The sequence below is a fragment of the Sinocyclocheilus rhinocerous genome, unplaced genomic scaffold (genome assembly GCF_001515625.1).
Source record: "Sinocyclocheilus rhinocerous isolate Xijiao unplaced genomic scaffold, SAMN03320098_v1.1 scaffold2468, whole genome shotgun sequence".
NCBI lineage: Eukaryota > Metazoa > Chordata > Actinopteri > Cypriniformes > Cyprinidae > Sinocyclocheilus > Sinocyclocheilus rhinocerous.
Window position 1 is genome coordinate 39,135 of NW_015655382.1, and position 21,896 is coordinate 61,030.

Genomic DNA, 21,896 nt, shown 5'->3' on the forward strand with positions numbered 1-21,896 from the left:
AAATATTCATTAAACAATTTTTATTACTATGTTTGTGTATATATATAGTCACAGGACGACCAAACGACAGACACAGTGGGGGTGGCGTCAGGCCTCGGAGAGGCTTTTATTAAGTGTCCAGGAAAAAGGGGAATCAAGTGTCCAAAATAAAACAGGGGATCTGGCGTCCTCGTCGTGCTGCGGGGTTCGTGTAGGGAAAGGCAGTGGTCAGGAAGGAAGGGTCCAGGTTAGGGGCGGAGTCCGGCGGCCGCACGCGCTCCCCTCTCCAGTCCGGGGCGCGAGGGGTGGCGGCTTCTTCCAGCGGCTGCATCCTTCTCGCCTTGGCCCACGGCGCTTGAAGGGACTAGACGGCCCGGCCTCCTTCTCGTCCGGACCGCGGGTCCGGTAGCTCACGACTCTGGCGGCACGGGAGATATATAGTATATTAAAATTAATACCATATTCATGTATATCTTTTACTATAGAAATTGTTCACAAAATGTCCTCAAATGAATTCATTATTCATTATTCATTAAACATTGTAGTTTGAGTTTCCTTTTGAGAGCATTAATGAGACCTAAATGAGCCAGTGGGAAAATATGGGCTGTAGGTGTTAAAATACTAAATACTAAAATTCAGATTAATAACAGAAAAACAGCAATAATTGCTATTTTGAACAAAAATAAAATACATGCATCTACTAGCATCCATTCTAGCATCTTTATCCCAGAGACTCTTCTCAAGAGTAATGTGTGTGAAGACCAAGAAGATGAACTCGGCTCAGTGAGACGGACAGTTACACATTTATATATTTCCATCCCATCTCAATGGCAAGGTAATTAATCTGAGATTGCGCTTCACTCCAAAAGACATGTAGTACAATGATCAGCTCGTATTGATTGACCCCTAGAGGACGATGGAGAGTTGATTGGCATCCGTCGCCATCAGAAAACATGTTCTGAACAGCCATGTGGGGAAATTGCTTGTTCCTCTTCATCCTTTCAATGGGATCAAGGTCCACTAACCCCATGTCTGTTTAGGAAAATTAATCTGTTGAATGTAAGAAAAGGCTATTAATGCAATGGGCTTTGGTTTAGAATGGGGCCACATTTATTGATCAGAGGTCAAATTCTTCTTCTAGAATAATGTCAAGTGCCATCGGTCTGCTTTATACACGCATAGATGAAATTGTGGTATGTCTAAATAGACTGATAACCAAAAGCAATATGATACAATATTGAGGGAACAATCACAATTCATCACGCCTTTGGCAATCAATAGGAGTTGATAATGAAAATTTTTCTTGAATATTGCTATGTTTTTAGGTAATGCAAACATCAGACTGGCTTGTATGAATCACCTGAATTGAAATTGTTACAAAAGCAAAAAGATGTATCCCTCCAAATGTCATTATGTGATTAATCACATGTTCTCACAGCTTCTGATTTCCATGCAAAGGCAAACTTGTCGACCTACTAATTTATATATATATATATATATATATATATATATATATCCATGACATGCTTTCAGATGGAGCAGCATTTAATACACAGAGCCATAGATCACTGACAACTACGCAATATTGTGCAAGCTGCGTAGGGCCCTGAAACACCAGGGGGCCCCCTTGCTCTCAAAGATGATTTAATTTGGCCAGCGGTTATGAAAACATGAATGATCATTTCTTTTAATGCGGTGCGCTGTTGCCCTTTCTTCGTAAAAATCAGACAAATTATGTAATGTGAATGTCGTACAGTCTTGCTCGAGACAAAAAATAAGTTGAAAGCGTACCAAGCCAAGAGACAAGCGCTTTCCGCGAGCACGATTCAACATGGAGTGAAACACGGACAAATGCGTTTCATTCATTCGTTCATAAACACTCATACCCACTCCACGGCTTGATTGATTTTCATTCATAGTATTCATAGAATTCAGCTAACTATGAAATATTTTGCAATAAGATGATATCTAAGATTTTTTATTTATTTATGTATTTATTTATTTTTTACCTTATTGGAATCGAAATTAGGAATTGACAAGAATTGGAATCATTAAAATTCAAACGATGCCCAACCTTACCCATACGCCACATTATTTTTTACTGGCACCTTTCTAATCACACTGTTTTAAACCCTTTCTTTTCTTTTAAACCTTCACTTACCCTTCTTTGCTTTTGCCCTTCTTAAAAACAACCACATAATCTTATACGTGAATGTACTTTTCAAAATTATTTATAAAACAGTTGCTCCTGGCAACAGGGATAGGTAGTATGTTTGCTTAACATAGCGTCACAAATGACAATTTATGAGACTAATATCATGTTTTGCTTCAAAATCACTATATAGCATCAGTCGTGTTTGAAACAGTTAGCTTCTGTGGTTCCATGGTGCTTCTTATCACAGTGAGGCAGAAAATATTTTTTCTAATAATCTTTACTGTGATACAAGCTATGTCAATTAGCGTTGCATTGCAATTTTGTGCTTATTGTCTTCCACGTTTCATCAGTCAAAGCGTCTCTATCTGCATGTTATTCAGCTGTAGTGATATCTGATGCATTTGTCCATATAAAGGATTTCCTGGGTCTCACTTGTGAAACAAACATTAAAGTACATGAGTGTTAGGATTATGGTTAACCCGACTCCATAATGCTCACATCATCTTATTTTGGGTAAAAATAGAAAAATAATACTAAAGTACTTTGTAACGCAGTAACTTACTCATACCTTTACTCTTACTTGAGTCATATTATTTTTAGTACTTATACTTGTACTTATACTTGTAATTTATTCCTTAAGTAGCAATACTTTTACTTAAGTACAATTTCTTAGTACTCTTTCCACCACTACACCTAGGATGGCTTGAGAGTGAGTAAATCATGGGGTACTTTTCATTTTTGGGTGAACAATCCCTTTATGAGCTCATTATGTCATTAAAATAAAGAGTTAAAGACACTTCTGTTTTAATGCACAAAGATAATTCAGTTTTAATGCACAATCAGCAGATTCCCTCAGAAATGACTAAATAAATCAAACATGAAAGTAAACCAGAAAAACAAAAAAGTATGAGAACAGTGAATATAAGTAAACGCAAACATTCACGTGTCCTTCACCTTATATTTATGCAGATGAAGTTGAGTTTGTGAGTTTCAGGAAGGCTGATCCAGCGCTGATCTCCTCCAGACTGAACTGCTCCTTTTCTCTTCTCGAGTTTACAGTTTTCCGGTTTCGTTCCGTTCCCTGGAGCCCAGTTCTGATAGCACACAGTCTCTCCACTCACCCAGAGCCACATGTTCATGATGCAGTAGTTGTGTAAACCCAACCACACCGCCGCAGTAGACGCCCGTTTAACCACGTTCATCACACGACGCTGAATCTCTTCTGAATGAACCGAGACCAGATCCACATGATTCTGTCTGCAGTATCTCAGAGCTTCAGACCACGTCAGATTCTCTCTATGTTTATGTTCAGTTATTTCACTTTAATAGCAACGAAAAGAACTATTCATTGCCATTACAGTTAAACTACTGAACCTACACATGAGAGCCTGATGGAAAAAAACTAATTTTAGAATAAAATTTCAGACGGCATTTAGAGGCTTTTGCATCTGAACTCTTCATAAATATATATATAATCAATGTAAATTAAATAATAAATACATTCATATATAGTAATGTATAATTGATATAATATATATATATTTCTTTTGATATATTCCATATATCAATCATACAAATCCATATTTATGTATTTTAAATATTAAATATAATATTAGAGAATTAATTATATTATATTTAGAATTATTCAATTAATTATTTAATTATTTAATTTAGTTATACTGATATATAAAATTAGTTAATATATAAAATACACAAATATATAGTAATAAGATTTAATATTATTATTAATATATAAATTAATAGTTCTTAAAATCAAATATATAATATTTATAAAAGAAAAATTTAATTAGATTAATATATAAAACATATAGTATTTATTTATGTCATTATTCATTTATTCATTTAAAGCACTTTTTAAATACAGTGGTGATACTTGAGCCACAGCTTCAATCTCCAATTAAAATCAATCAAATTTAATAATTTAAAAGTAACCATGACAGGAAACATCCAGAAATGTTATTCCTGTGACGGTAAAGAGGAGCAGAGCGCTGAGCTTTGACTTCCCTATTAAGAAAGAGAGACATATTTAATGAGTGGGAAAGCCTGCTTAAGCATTAGAAATTCAATCCTGCCCATTACTGGCGTAATGAAGCCGAGCTAATGGAGCAGGACTCCAGGTACCCTCATCTAAATGAAGAGGTGGAACTAGCAGGTTTTTCCCTTTCTGAAGTGTCTCTAATGCTTACATCTAATAGCCATTACCTCTGCTTTAAGGGGACCGAATGTGATTATGACCGTTGGAAAATAGGAAATAATTTGTCAAAGGGCTTGTACGGACAATCTGAGGACAGAATTTCAAGAGTTGGTACAAAACATAAATAGGAATCATGCTAAACACAGTTAACATTGTATTTATTATGATATTTATAATGTCTGGAAAGTTTATGGAAGAGTCTATGGAAATTCATGGTTAAGGTTTGAGAATCCTATATGGGCCATTCTACAGAATTGGTCCAAACTGCTGTCCCACAACCAAAAAACACATTTAATACACATTTAAGTATTCAAATCTTGAATGTTTACTAAGAACCTTCTATTATCTATTGAAACCCACAATAATATTTAAAGTATTAGTAAGCTTAATATATGTATAAAAGCATCATTTATTGGGTACTTTCAATTGGGAGGTGGCTGTCCTGAACCCTAACCCCTAAATTTCAACTTATGAAAATGATATTGAAATATTTTTTGTATTTTTTTCCATTGTTGTTTTTAAAAGTATCTTGTTGATTCTTTTAAAAAGTGAAGTTCAAAAAAAAAAAGTATATTTTCTTTGTAAATTATAAAACTTTATGTAAAAAAAAATGTGTCCCGCATTTTCATGTCACTACCGAAACAGTGTATGTTTTAGTCTAATGGCCGAAACTACATCCCTAAACTTATGATCAGGAAATATTTACGTGTCACTCTCTCTCATAGCTACATGGTGAGTAGATAGGTCCCATAATTTTGAGGTAAATGTGTTCAAAAGTCTGAAAAATCTGTGTGTAACTTTAAGGAACGTCACTACCGAACACCTTTTTTCTGCAATTAAGCACACATTTTTGGGAGTTATTCCATAACATTTAGTTTTTATATGTATACCACTGTTCAGAACTGTGCTAGCTAACCATGCGCTGATTAGCATCCTTGAGCTAGGTTCAAGAGTATCTAAAATTGTCACTACCGACACATTTGGTGGAGTTTCGGTAGTGACATCTTTGGGGTTTTTTTGGGTGTTATCCCATAGAATTGTCACTACCGAAACAGTCACGAACGAAACATGTTATCACTGTTTCGGTAGTGACAAAAGGGAACTCATAATCCTCATATTTGGGGGAAATAAACACAATTTGAGTACACATTGTATTTTAGTACGTTTTAGTAGTGTTATAGTATGCAAGTTAGAATTCGGTAATGAGATGTGGTTGTTACCAAAGCATTACTGTCACTACCGAAAATGTGCTGTCACTACCGAAACATAGGATGTTTTGTCAAAAACAAAGTATACTGAATGATCAACTAAGATGTTTTGATAGTTTTTGGTTCAATGTATATTCAAACTAATGAATCCTTAACTTTGAAACCAGTATTATGAACTTTTTGCCTTTTACAAAGAAAAATTGGATTCAAAATACAACAAATCTCACACATTAAATTACACTTTAAATATTGTTAAAAACGTAATTGTTATTGATTTACCTCTGAAAAAAATTTAATAAAATAGCAAAAATATATATATATTTACAATGTAGATTTAAGCAAAATCTTAAAAGGTCAATATAACCCTTCTAATTAAATTATTATTACTGTGTTTCGGTAGTGACAAATTTGGGGAGAGGACAAATATTCCAAAACGTTCTGAAAATATAATATGAGAAGTAACTGCACAATTACTAAATGTGTACCTTGGATATTATACAATTTCCATACATACTAATTTTTTGGAAAAATACTTTTTTTTCCCAAGACGTTTCCAACTCTGACTTTGCACCAATCCTGTAGAATGGCCCATATAATAAAACAGGAAAGAATAAAAATGTTTAGTTTAGAGTGTGTTTAAAAGCTAAAGCTCTTTTTTTTCTCCATAGGCCGTCCTTCAATTATATAACAGTGTCCTTTAGATCCCTTTGGGATTCTGTAACAACAACAGCAGAAGAATCGTCTCATAAACAAGTTTTTATCTGTCAGACAAGATGGCACAGTCCTTCTCTCTGAACTCACAACAGTCCTCTGAAGCCTCTTCCTGGCAAACAGGGCACGATGCAACACCTTTCCTTTCCATCGTAACATTCGCTCACAATGCAGGGATGGCAGCGCAGGACCCTCAGGATAGGACGTAACCGTTTTCAACACTTCCTCCAGCTTTGGGCCATAGAAGTGGTTTTTGCGTGTTTTTAGAGAGCGGGACGGCGGGGAGGGGTGAGACTGAAAACAAACGGACCCACTCGGACGCTTTGATCTTCGTTTCCTGCCAATTATTTACGGCTGTTTCTCACGAATCTTTTTTTCGCTCTCTTGCGCTTGATTGTGGCTCGCTTCCCTCACTTTTCACCCTCGAACACAATACGATTTCTCTTTAAAAGTTTCTGGCAGGAAGCTATAAAAACACCTCAGTTGCTGCTATTATTTGAATGGAATATAAAGTAGCTCCCAGCGGAATATTGTGCTTTAGATGTTTGATAACCCACTATAAATATGTATCATACATTAATATGTAAACATGTATTATGGTTATTCCTTACATCATGGGATATTTTTGAGTAAACATGAAATAAAACTAAACAACAAAAACAATTAATAATAAAAGAATTTAATATAATTATTATAATAATTAAATAATATAAATAAATAAATAAATAAATAACAATAAAAATACAAGTAGATATAAACATTTAAAAATAAAAAAGAATGAATTATTATAAGTAATAATTAAATAGGTATAAAAATAAAATAAAAATAATTTAGGAATAAATAAATAAATAACAATAATAAAAAGTACAAGTTGATATAAAAATTATAAAATAAAAGGTATTAAAAGAATTAATTATTATAAGTAATAATTAAAATAATTAAAGAAATAATTAAATGATTAAATAACAATACAAATTAAATAAATATAAAAATAAAATAAAAATAATTTAGTAATTTAGAAATAAATAATTAAAATAAATAAACAATAAAAAAATAAATGACAATAATAAAAAATATAAGTAGATAATAATATTAATAAAAATAATAATTGAAAAATATACAAAGTATGTAAAATATTTTTATTATAAATATTAATTAAAATAAATAATACACAAATAACAATAATTAATCATTAATTTTAAGGTGTATTTATGTTTCCTTTATTAAAAATTGTATTTATTTAAAAAAAAATTTAAAATTAAAATTAGTTGTTAATTAATAAACAATTAATAAAAAAAATCATTTAAAAATGATCTTCCAAATCTTACGATGTGTGGGCTATTGTGTAATATTAATTTTAATATTATATAATATAATATACAACATCCAATCAAATCCTGAAGGATGAAATACATTATTTCTCATGGAATATCCTGCTTCACTCTGAATATCGTCACATTACTAAAGTAAAATGGGTTGCAAATAGCAATTCACATTGCTATTTAAACTAAAATTGCAAGGTAAAATTAAATGGCTAAAAAATCCAGTAATCTGCAAAACAACACAACGATTTGACTTTAATAAGCTGTCCGGCATCCTAACTATCATGTCAACATAAAATTCAGTCAAATATATCCTCGCATTAGCATCCAAAATGCATTGTTTATTCAAAAAATTAATTCTAACCTTCATCACCAAGTGTTTTTTGCTGAACTTTGCTGAACAGCCATGGAGGGGTATGAAAAGAATTATAAAGGGGCAGGGCAATCGGTAGCAGGACCTCCAGAGAGGGGCCATTAATCTGAGGCCTCCTGTCGCACCCCGTAGCCTGACCGGCGTGACCACAGGCCCGTTCCCTTGACCCACGCACTGCAGAGATCTGCTGAAGAGGCAGCTGCTAAAATGGCCATTTTGGAGAAAAACAAGAATGATTGTGGCCTGTGTTGCTGGAGCAAAGCAAAAGGATGTCATTTAAGACCCCCACTGCTGAGGGGTAACCCTTAACTTTCCTCTAGTCTCCAAAAGCATGGTTTTTGGGTATTGCTGAGGAGTGAGTATGTGCATCAGAGCATGCTCTTACTTGTGTGTGTGTGTGTGTGTGTGTGTATATTCTTAGGAAACATACATACCGGTTACATATATACCATGAATGCACATCTCTGGTTAAGAGTGTCTACCAAAAGAACAAACATAAATGTAAGTTTCTATATCATGCAATGCATTTTGAAATATTCTGGTATTTATTTTCAAGATAATTGTGGTCAATTACACAATCAAATTTTAATTTCTGTTAATTATTGACAGTATGAATTATTGAAAAGATTTATAAAACGTTTGTCTGAGATGCGTAGATTCACCATGGTCAAAAATTCAATTAAATTATGAAGTGAAATGATTTAATTATGATTATTTATTTCACAGCCCAGTACGTGTACACAATATTAATTTCAATACATTTTCAAATGTATATTACACACACGCACTACTCCTTGGTAACATATATAAGAATTAAATATAATATCTTATACTATGCAATGCATTTTGAAATATTTTGAAGACAAAGAGATCTACTTTCTGAGACATGGCCTTGACTGACTCTGTGAATTGAATCTATGAATATAAATACTATAAATAATACTGTACTATAAATAATAATGCTTAAATTAATAAACACATTAATTAATACACACACATTCATATAAATATGAATTTTTAAATCCAGCAATTAGATGATTAAATTATTGTTTATCAGACATTCAACCAAGAAAAAAAAATTAACTACCAGCTACAAAACTGTATTTTGCGTTATTTAACTAAAAGTATTTAAATGTAGAAATTAAATACATTTAGAAATATATATTTTAAATATCATTTATAAAAAATATATTACAATATAAAACATTTAAATATTTTATATTTAATATTGAAATAATTTTGGTCCAACAAAATGGGATTTGTTCAGCAATTAGATTATTAGATTATTGTTCAGGAGATATTCAACCACACTTTTTGTCACATCTACCAACTACACATCTGGCATTATTTAAAAAAAAAAGTCTAATGTCTAAATGGCTAAATACAATTTGAAATATATACTTTACAACTATTAATAAATAATATAAATGATTTTTTTAAATAAAACATTTCAATATTATTATAATAATATTTATAGTAATATTTAATATAAAAAATATTTTTGTCCAACAAAATGGGATCTGCATTATTGTATTATTTTACATTTTTTAGGATTATGTTAATAAAACATTTATATGCAATATATATATATATATGATTGTTAAATGCAAAAACCTTCATTCTTTAGATTTAGCCTCCCAGTTTCAATCACCTGTCATCCATCAACAGACCAAATCCTCATTCATTCATTTCTTTCCGCTCATATTAGTGTGTTATGCCTATTCCAGCAGAAGATGGCCAGTGTTTGGGGGGGAATGAAAGATGAAAGGCGTGTGGGGGCTTCGGCCGAGACGTGTTGTGTTTGGAGGGAGCAGTTGGGAGTCTGATGACAGAACGGTCTTTGGGAATTTAAGAGTAGCTTGGAGTGCGCTTTTCCCTTTGGATGACGGCTCCAGGAAGAAAGGCTTCTCTTTTCAAAGGCTCTGGCTTTATTTATATTACACATTTTCATCGAAGGGCTCTTTCAGAGGCAGACGGATTTTTTCAGTTGCCCGCGTTTATGTTTTATCACCGACCGTATGTTTGTTTCCGGATGAGCGGCCTTTATTTCTTCACAACTGTCCGACAGGAAACAAATATGCAGCAGAATTGGGTTCTTCTCTCACGTACACTCTTGTGAACAGTAAACACTGATTAGCTCCAGTCACAGCCCATCCGTCATTAGCCATTATTAGCTCAAGACGGCTAAATGATAAATTAACTGTCATTCAAAGCAGCCACATCATTTAGGACTGTTTCATTGCTGACAAACAACAGTGTCATGTGACCGTCGCCCCCAACGGGACAAGAAAAAAATCAAAGCGAGGGGCGTTCACCTGTTACCTGTCAGTTCAATGAAGTGCAGAACGAAAGGCCTGATAAGTTACTGTGCTTCAAATCACTCCTGCCCTCCGCTGTTGTCCTGCTAAGACTGATGAGCAGCAGTGTGTAATTGAACCATGTAGCACGTCAAAACAGGAAATGAGGTCAGAGGAAATTAGTAATATGTGGAAGTCTGGTCGCTACTCTTCATTAGAGAGGCAAGCAGGGTAAAAGAACTACTTTATTTATTTATTTATATATATATATATATATATATATATATACAGTGGGTACGGTAAGTATTCAGACATTTTGGATTATTAAATTATGAGACTTTTAGATTATTCTTCATCAGACACCAGGGAACAAAATTAAATTTTTGTCAAAGCCTGGTGAATTAATAAATACTTTGCATTACTTTAGGAGTATTTTAGGAGTAACTAAAAATTAAATGTTTTTATATGTGAATATTTAGTTATATAAATGTAACATAATGAAATATATAACATTTAAATATTAAATATTTTAAATCTATATTTAATAAAAGAAAAAATCCAACAAAATGGGATTTGTCTGTAATTTTTTTGTGATTTTTGTAATATATATTTATATATCTGTTGAAAGTCATTGTGTAATCATATATATGAGATGAGCTCGTCTCCAAAAATGGAGTGAAAATTTCAGATTAACTTCCACTGAGCCAAAAGTTGTTGTTGCGACAGATATTTTCTGTCGTATGTCACGATTTGATTTGCTCTCATTGCGTACATCAGCAAAGCTCAAGCAACTTGAGCCCTGTATTATACTGCAGTTCCTAATAAACTGAGCTTCATTTACTCACCGAAGACAGTTTTCACTCACATTTGCCACTAGGAGAGCGTTCATTTTAGACCCCAGATGCAAGTAACACTGTATAAAGTGTGAAAAACTTGCATGATTATAGGAATCTTGATCCAGTTGGTGTCCTTCACAACTGCGCAGGTCAAAGGTCAGCCTTTCTTCAGCCAATGAGGAAACCAGAATGAAATAAAAAGTTTGCTGTACATTCAGACTTCAGAGCCTCCGAACAGCCGTTTTCCCCGGCCGTCAATTAATTAATTAGGAAAAGGTGTCATTTGTACGGGACTCTTGAGAAATCAAGGGCAAGAAAACTCTTTTTCTCTCTCTCTCTCTCTCGCCGTCATGTTGTTCTTCTTGTCAGTGCTTCATTAATTTTCTCGGGGTAAATCACGTCAAGAGTGCGCATGTGGAAGCTGTCAGGGTGTAGATGTATCTCTTCATCACCTCGGGGAGCGTGTGTCTGAAGCGGGGCCCGTGGGTAATCTTGACGGGGCGTGGACGGAGCCTTGTAAACAAGATGCTAATGTCTGATAAGAAAAGCTGATGCCTAATGACAAATTGCTAATAACGGCAGGAGACTGCAGAGAGCGAGAAAGTGTATTGATTATCCTTATTACCCAAAGCATTCGTCTCGGGAGGAGGAGGGAAATTAGCCTGCGCCTGCCCCCGATGACGGACTGATTGCTCTGGGGGCCCTGAATAGGACAAATGCGTTCGCACAAAAACACATAAAGCTCAACCCTCTGCCTGCAGGAAGATGAGAAGTGAAAATATCCCTGCGGTTTTGTTGAGAAGCCCTTGTGAAAAAGAAGTGCGCTTTCGTAGCGTACTTCAAATCTTTTTTTTTCTTTTCTTTTTTTTTTTGCAAATAATATAATGTTAATTAAATAAAATTAAATTGTACTTAGAGTCAATTTCATGACTGCTTTTAAAAAGTGCACATTGTAATAATGACAAAATGAAAAGGTTTACTTTGAAGTACATTTTAAATCATGTTTTAATAAGCTTTTGTTGCGCTTTAATGATGTGCACTTATTTTACTGTGTTGACGAACATACTAAAACACAAACACTTGATTATAATTTTGACTGTACTTTGTTATTCAATATTACAGTATCTGTATATTTAATTACAATATCTAGAGTAGATATGCTTCAAATACAGATTACTGGAATATGTTTAGCAAGAAAATATTATGTTTTTCATATTTATAAATACTATTAATTAGATTTAATATTTATTTTTAATATTAATATTTATTATTTAAATCATTTTTGTCCAACTTGTGTGTGTGTGTGTTAAATATATATTTCATTAAATTTCATATAATCAAATGTATAACATTTTAATATAAAATATATACTACAACATATACATATATACAACGTGGTTTATATGTGTGTATATATACATACAACGTGATTTGTCTAGCCATTTTTCTATATTTATATATGTTAATTTTTATTTAGTTATTAATATTATAAACTATATTTAAAATTAATTTTTTTAAGTAATATTTGATTTTTGTCCATTAAAGGGATTTGTATTATTGAATTATTTTGCATTATTATATATTTCGATATACTTAAGTCCTACTTAAAATGGTTTAAAAAAAACACTCTTAAACTCAACTAACTGCATTTTATATAAATTTAAACTATAATAATTTTTCATTTAATTGTAACTAACATGCAATTGTGTCCAAAAGCATTACATTACAAGTATATTCTTCATAAATATAAGTATAAAAGTATGTTATTTCCGTAATAAGTACTCTTTTTAAAAGTATGCTAGCTATAAGTGCTTCTTCTTCAGAAGGGAAAGTGTCATTGCATCAGGAATCAAAGAGAGAGAGGGTTTGTCTTGTCTGTCTCGCCACCACATCTAAGAAAGCTTGACTTTCCTGGGTACGTGCCACTCTTACTCATAAACCCTGGTTGGAAAATACTTCTAGTTAATGGTGACCACCCTGAGAAGTCTTGGACATAGATTCAATAAATTTTGCATTAATTTTCAGTTTCGAAGTTGGTGTTCTGGTGAGACTTGGTCGCTCAACCATATCAAGTTTCTCAGGTATCTGCACGAGATGGGGAAAAAAGGCTTTTTTTGATGGTTAATCCACAATTACTTTTTTTTTTGTCTGAAGTGCTGACTTCTCCAGAGAGGACCGGAGAGGGCTGTCTAGGTCACCGGAGGACTGCCCATCTAAGCAGCGCAAAAAATGAGGTCACTCTTTTCTGCTGTTTCGCCAAAATCCATCCTGGGTCGAGCCGGAGACATGGGGATCCAAACCTGCTTTTGTTTCAGGGACGCATTGTGTGGAAGTGGAGATGCAAGACAAGAAAACTTCTTTTTAAGATTAAAATCATTAGTTAGGACACGTTTTAGTCACTTGTTCCCAAGGCCTACATGACCGTGTCTGTTTAGATCATTTACATGTAATGTTATATTGTAACTTTATTCATTTAAAACTAAAACTAGCATCCCTTATGAAAATTAACCCTGGTTTTACTACAAATAAAACCAAAAACCATGGTTACTATAGTTAAACCACAAATTAGCCATGGTTTTGCTAAACTAACAATAGTTTAACCACGGTATTTGTAATAAAACTGTGATTATGGTAATCAATACACCAAAAAGAAACACTGGTTACTACACTTTTACTATAGTACAATCATGGCTAATCTCATGTTTATAATATAATATAATATAATATAATATTAGGGTTATTTATTTATTTATGTATTTATTTATTTATTAAGCATTTCAGATGAAACTGGCATGATATGATCCATGTTTACAAAATAATGTAAATTAATGCCTAATATAATGCATTAAAAGTTATTTTACTTTACTTAAGTTTAAGTTTACGTTACTTTAAGTTATTACAAGTAAATTAAACTATTTTTCAGCAAATAGTCCTTGAACCTGCATGTGTTGATTCACATTAAGATATTTCGTAATGTTTTATTGTAACTTGTTTTTGTTGCAACTGGCATGATATATTTACAATATAATATAGGCTAATATAATATAATATAATATCATATCATATCATATCATATAAAAGGGTTATGTTATTTATATGTAACATAGTTTATTGATTGATTGATTGATTTATTAAGCATTTCAACTGAAACTGGCATGATATGAGCCATGTTTACGATATATAATATAATATAATACCTTAAAAGTTACTTTATTAAGTAAATTAAGCCATTTTCACAAATAGCCCTTAGGAAGATTAACCATGGTTTTACTATAAATATATTTTAAAAAACATGGTCACTAAAGTTGGTATTTGTAGTAAAACTGTGGTTATACAAATGGTATGCCAAAAAACATGGTTACCACACTTTTACAATAGTAACACCATAGTTGATTTTCGTAAGGGAGTCCCTGAACCATTAATTCACATAAGCTTTGTTTCTTTTCTATTTATTGATCTTTCTTATGTGCTTTATTCATGTTATTCAACATATTCAGTTGAGATGATCTCTCTTCCTCTGAACAGCTTCGGTTTGTTCCAGCCTCATCTGGGGTTTGGACTGTAATAATGGCGCCTAATCGATAACCATATTTGTCTTACAGTAAACGTGCTAAAATATTTATGAATTATTTGATTCCCCGCTCAAAATAAAGCAAACTCGTCTGAACCGCGTCGTAGAGGTCAGCGTAATGAATAGCTTTATTGAAATCAACTGATAATGTTAACCGCGGAAGGAAAGTAGAAATGGGCGAGTGAATCAATTGGACTGCATTATCCCGCGCCGCAGCGCACTTAACGAGCCTGTTGGCGTAAAGTGGTCCGCGCATGCGCGCTGTGAGAGTCCTCCTCTCAGTGCACAGCTGGATCGTGAATGATGCGGCAAGACAGATGTATTGTGATGCGGTGAAGGTCAGGCCTTATTATGTGACTGCAGCTCGTGTCTGTTTAATCTCTACAGCTCCACAGCAACAATCCAATCAACCCCCACTACACACGACCCTCATTCATCACGACAAACCACTCTAATTCTGCCCTTTGGAGGGGATACTGAAGAGAAATGGTGAATATTGCATATAACATCGATTACCTACTTTTTTTTATAGATAGATAGATATTATATAATTATCATAGCTATCATTAATACAAATATGTTCTATAATTATAATGTATATTATAATCATTATTAGAAAGTTCACTCTAAAAAATGCTGGGTTGTTTCCACCCAATTTTGGGTCAAATATGGACTAACCCAACTTTTGGGTTAAAAATTTAATTAAAAAATGTAACCCAACAGCTGGGTTAGTCCATATTTGACCCAAAGTTGGGTTGAAACAACCCAGCATTTTTTAGAGTGTTGTTTCAGGGAGAGAGCAATTACTACATTTTGATTAAAGATGCAAATGGAGGCATATTTCGTATTATATGTAAAGTAGTGCTGTCAATCGATTAATTGCTATTAATCACATCCCAAATAAAAGTTTTCGTTTACATAATATATGTGCGTGTACTGTGTATATGTCACGATTCGTTGTGGGAGGAACGAGAGAGAAACGTGGAGTACAAGCAAAAGTCTTTAATCCAGGAATCACAGGGGATAATCCACAACAGGAACACGGGAAACACACAACATCCAACAAGTAGACCCGACAGAGGAGAAATCCACAGACAAGAACTTATAAACACAGGACAATTACCAATTTATTATGTATATATAAGTACACACACATACAATATATATTTCGAAAATATTTACATGTATTTACATGTGTATATTCATATTAATATAATTTATATTATATATAAATATATTTAAAATATAAACATAACATTTTTCTAAAAAATAAATACTTGCATGTGTGTGTATTTATAAATACATAATAAATAATCACAGTATAAACGCATATATTATGTAAACAAAAACTTTTATTTTGGATGCGATTGATCGTGATTAATCATTTGACAGCACTAATATGATGCAGATTAGAGGCATATTTAGTAATATATGGAATGCAATTAATTTTGTAATAATATAATTTATACAATTATTACTGTAATTATTATTAATAATAATGTAAGTATTATAATAGTTATATGTATATAATTGTTATATAATAATAATAATAAATTTATATTCACATATATACGTTTTTGTATAATAGTTATAATACATATATATTCATAGAATTACAATAGAATTATAATAAAAAATAGTATATATTCATAGTATATAGAATTGTGATAATAAAATATGATTTACATAATTACATGAATTATTACATAATGTAATTTATATAATTTATATAATAATATTTATGCACATAATTATTCTACCTATAATTAATAAATAATATATGTTATATAAATATAGTCATTATTATAAAAAAGTGGAAGAGCAAATACTACATTTTGATTATATAGAGATGCAGATTAGAGGCTTTTTTAATATTATCTGGAATAACATGCATGATATATGTCACGAATCCTGTCCATGGACTTCCGTTCAATCACCACCAGAGGTCACCCTTCCATTACATTGACTCTCGCACTACACAAACTGTTGCATGTCATCCCGGACTACATATCCCACCATCTTATAATGTTTTTGTATAATAATTATAATATATATTAATAGAATAATAATAATAAAATATAATTTATATAATTACATGAATTATGACATAATATAATTTATATAGCAATACATAAACACACATAATTATTCTAACTTTAATAACATTTTGACTATATAGAGATACAGATTAGAAGCATTTTTTTATTATTATCTGGAATAGCATGCATGAAATAATAATATAATGTATATAATGAATATAATAATTACTGTGTAACAGAAAATTTTCTAAATAGCCTACATTTGATTAATACCGTATTGTCCCGAATATAAGACGACCCTGATTATAAGACGACCCCCCCTTTTTCCAGATGTACCTTTTGGAAAAAGGCTTTTTAAAAACCAAATCTTGTTTTTTCTCAGTAAAACACATTTTGACTGTTTCTCAATATTTAATTACAGCTTCAGATGCATAATATTTTCATCTCCTTCAAGCAGGGTACACAAAAAGCACGTTGGACGGTTGTCGTGGTAATAAACGCCGTAATCAGCAACCGTTCGCGTGTCAGCGCTTAATGCGCAACTCCTATATGAAAAACATTTTAGGGGGCCCTTGGCTTTTGGGGGCCCAAGGCGGTCACCTACCTTTGCCTAATGGGTAAGTCCGCCCCTGAATAGTAGTCTACCAAAATCTTATTAACAGTAGAAGTTAAATCTTACTGTAGTCTTGAAATCTGGGTACTGTCTTATGTTTTAAAATCACAAAGGGAGTTTGGTGCCATCATGCTAACGTGACAGTCACGACTCATGCTGCTGTCGGTTTTCTTTTTTTTTTGTTTTTACTCGCAATCTTTACAACACGCATTACATTACGTATTTCATGGCACACTCGTTTTATGCGTATTTGGCGCCACCTATTGTTGTGGGTGTATTATTGACATGTCAAAGTCTAGACCCTGAATATAAGACGACCGCGTTTTTTCAGATGTATTTCCAAGAAAAAAATATCGTCTTATATTCAGGACAATACGGTAATTACCAAGTCAGTTTTATTTTTATTATTCGAAATAACATAAACTGATCAATCTTTCACATTAGAACAGTAACGAGCTTTAAGCAAATACATAGGCTCAGTTTTCATTCCGTTCTGACTTTAAGAACTTATAATAGAGTCAGCTGTTTATTATACATTTAAAATAGCTTTACAAGCCACCGTGAGGATAGGCTTTCCTTAGAAGAGATATTTCAGCGTCTGTTTGCAATCAGCAGCTCAAGTCACTTAAATCATGTGATGTCATCTGGCGTTAAAAGCGCTCAACACGTGGGAGGTATTGAGGCGGGAAACATGTTGAACAAGCGCCTTCCTCGCAGTGGTCTAGGAAATGTGGGAACAGGATGGGCAGCCGACTGCCCCATCAAAACACTGTGGTCAGCCGCCACTTACGCTGCAGGCAGAAAATAAAGGAGGCCGCGGGGAACGCTCGAGGTGGCTCTGGGTTAAAAAAAAGCCTTTCGATAAGACGATTAACGCGCCACTGTTGTTGTTGAAACCATCCCAAGTCTGACCCTAAAACTTGGCCAGTCAGAGGCAATGGCTTTCTGTCTTTATTGACGCGGGTTTAGGGGTTTCTCTCCCGCCCAGCTGTGATATTAACTGAAAACGATTAAGCTGGGACCACACGGGCGGCCCTCGGACCAGGCTTCGCGATGCAGAGATGAAAAAGGGCAGTATTTTTAGGCCGAAAGATTTACTTCATCGTTGTAAAGCTCATTTAAGTGCCACCTATGTAGAAAATGATTTTGATATATATCGTTTGTAGCCAATTATGGAAAGGGAGAGTTTTTGGTGACGCCATATTAATCATGACTCCCGTGCACACCGAACATAGTGTTTCTCTTGTACTCAAAAATTATATGAGAGATCAGTGGCTTGACTTTGATTTTTGTTTTTAACTACAGTATAGCAATTCTCAATGTTCCTTTCGCATGCAAGTGTAAAAGTACATGATCGTTTAATGTTATTATTATTAAAATGAATTATAAATATAAATGTAAATTTAAAATTCTAAATTTTCACGTTACTTTATAAATAAGATATGTTCTTTATAATGTTCTTTAGAAAGGTCAAAAGGTCAAATGTTCTCTATGGCCTTCTTGAAGGTGTGACATTTAGTCTTTTTTTAAAGATGTTTTTATTTTTTATTAATTAAAATTAATTCTAAATTTAAATAAACTATTTGATATTGATTTTAAAGTTAATTTAAGTATAAATAAAAATTATTAATTATATTATTATTATTACAAATTATATTTTATAATTAAAATGTATTTAAAAAAACAGCAATGTCAAAATTGTGGGAGACACTAAAGGGAATACAATTTATTTACCAATTAATAAATAAATTAATAATAAATATCACAAAAAAACAAAGTAATTACATTGGTAATTTAAGTTAATATACATTTAAATAATATTTAGATATTATTTAAATGTAATAATAATCATATAAATTTAATATTTTCCTATTAGAAAAATCTGAATGAAAATAGATCATTTTACTAATGTGTATTATATAGAGAAGGATGTCACATCACAGACTATTAGGTGAGTTTCACCCACAGCAGATGTTAAGGCTTTCACACAGTAGAAATAAACACGACAACGGCCAGTAAAAAGCATGCCGCTTATAAGTCTTCATGTTCTGCGCGTCTCTGTTTAAATGAGTGCCGTAGTTTCGTCTATACTACTATGCAAACTCAAACACACGTGAAGCTCGGTGATTTCAGCGTCTGTGTCTCACTAAATGAGGACATGAACACATCTCTAGAGCCTCTCCGAGAGTCACTTCAGAGCTTTTCACCGTTTCAGTTGAAACACTTGATGACAAACGTGAAGAAATTTTAACATAAACATAATACTATGATGTACTTCTCAAAGTAATAATACTATTACTGATATTTTTTCATCCATGTTTTTATATCAAACATAAGGTTTTGTCGTGCAGCATCTTATTTGACAAAAAATATACAATGCAATGTTTTGTTGGAAAGTAATTGTTATATATTATCTTATATTTTAAGATTTTTTTTTTAAGATTGATTAAACTGTTAAAGTTTTATTAATGCATTTCATTTGACACAATTTTTGATGATAAATTTGTATTATTATAAAATACAAAATAAATTAAATTCATTTATAGATTTCATGGGGCCCTAAATTAAAAGGTGGCTTAAAAAAAGTTATGTTTACATTCATTCTCAAGGTCTAACAAACACGTGGAAAGCATTTCCTTTCATATTAATAGTAAATGAATATTGTGATAAATATTGATATAGCATGATATGGAAAAAAATATTGTCATAATATTTCTGGCCATATCGCCCAGCCCTAATTTTTAAATTTATCATGAAAAGTACTGAAAATTAAAATGGAAAAAAAAGAGGATAAGAAAAAATAAAATAAAATACAGATTCAATAATTAAAATTGCACATACTACATATAAACAAGTCTCGATAAAATGAAAAACAGAATAAATTTAAAAATTTATTTTAAAGTGCATTAATGGAATAAAGCAGCTGTCAGCTGTGATAGGACAGGGCATAAATTGGGCTAGTTTTTGTAAGCTTTGGGCTGGAAATTTTTCTGGGACCTGGCAACCCTGAACACATCAACATAGGCCCCGCCCACCGTCAGTCAGCCACTAATGGCTGACGCATGATCACGAGTCAAAAGCAAATAGAAATTACAATCACTGCCACTATCTTGTACCTTGTCTACACTGGATACAGTATACAGATGTGCATTCGCTTTCTGACACAGTCCACTCGCTCGAGTTTGTCGTCAATACAAATGGAGTGAAAGAACGTTCGCTTTGACGCGTTTGGTTTAAACAGAAGGTTTCCTAGCGTAAGGAACAAGTGGATAGTTTATTTTTAATGACACCCCGGATTGTGTCAGAGGATTGATCAGAGCATTTTGTTTTGTAAATAAGGCACAATGTCATGGAGAGTCACAAAGAAATATTTGTTGAAAGATGAAGTGGTCCTATATCTGACTGCAGCTTCCTCACAAACTGTAAGTAAATGATTTCATAATGTTTTGTGTGGAAATTACCGTTTTTTAAAAATTATAATTATTATTATGTTGTCAAAACACTCAAAACATGCAATAGCGAGGGGGCGTTGATAGGCCTACTGTTTCCGATGCAATGACGTTAGCCAATCATAACAGTGGCTGATCCTGAAAGAAGCCTTAAAGGATACGCCCCTTAAAAGGATAGTTCACCGAAAAATGAAAATTAGCTCATTACTTACTCACCCTCAAGCCATCCTAGGCGTATATGACTTCCTTCTTTCAGATGAATGCAGTCTGAGTTATATTAAAAATTGTCTTTGATCTTCCAAGCTGTTTAATGGCACTCAGCGGGTGTTGCAGTTCATATCAAAACGTAATAATAATTTTAACGTAGCTTGCGCTCACTGTTGTAAATGGAAGCTGTTCCGGGAGCATGACGTATGAGGTCAGCGCTGCGCATGCGCCGGTGAGTCTCGTGAAAACCAACGTTTGTTAACAGGAGCAAAGAAAGCAAAGTTTCCTTACTTTAGCAAAGGAAAACCAGTCTCCTCTTGGCTTATATCGAAATCCTCCAACATTCTTCTTTACTGATAGCTACCACTAAATATTGTAGAAACTTAATTTTGCTGTAAAGTTGCTTTGCAACGATTTGTATCGTGAAAAGCGCTATACAAATAAATAAACTTGAATTGAACACCTAGGAGGACTTGAGGGTGAGTAATTCATGGGCTAAATTTCATTTTTGGGTGAACTAACCCTTTAAAAACAGCCAGTTTCTGAGAAGTTCAGAATGATGGTTGAAAATAATATTTTTTCCACATATTAATAAGTTTTTTGTGCAAAAAACTTAATTAACATTACAAGTAAACCTCAAAGAACATATTAAAATTAAAATAAAAAATCCATGTCATGACCCCTTTAATTTAAACATTTACATATTTAAACATTATTAAAATATATATATTAATTAAATAGCCTTCCTGAATGGGTGAAGACTGGACTGATTTGTATCGTTGTATTTGCATATGTAGTGATCGAGCTCTGCACGCAAGTGTAACGCCAACAGATGTTTACAAACACAAGCTTCTTTCCTGCTTCTGGTTGCTACGCGACACTTTCTGGCCTATCTGCTTCCTCTCTCCGGACTATGGCTCA

The 21,896-nt window shown here is 32.9% G+C and overlaps 1 protein-coding gene across 1 annotated transcript; it reads right to left on the reverse strand.

Annotated features, from left to right (window-relative positions):
- Positions 1-207: 207 nt before the first annotated feature.
- On the reverse strand, positions 208-6,419 carry LOC107717985 (lithostathine-1-alpha-like). Its single transcript, XM_016524900.1, has 3 exons — positions 6,328-6,419; positions 3,089-3,430; positions 208-397 (listed from the first exon to the last, which is right to left on the reverse strand). Exons 1-3 carry the CDS (start codon positions 6,417-6,419, stop codon positions 208-210), a joined length of 624 nt encoding a protein of 207 aa, XP_016380386.1.
- Positions 6,420-21,896: the final 15,477 nt, after the last annotated feature.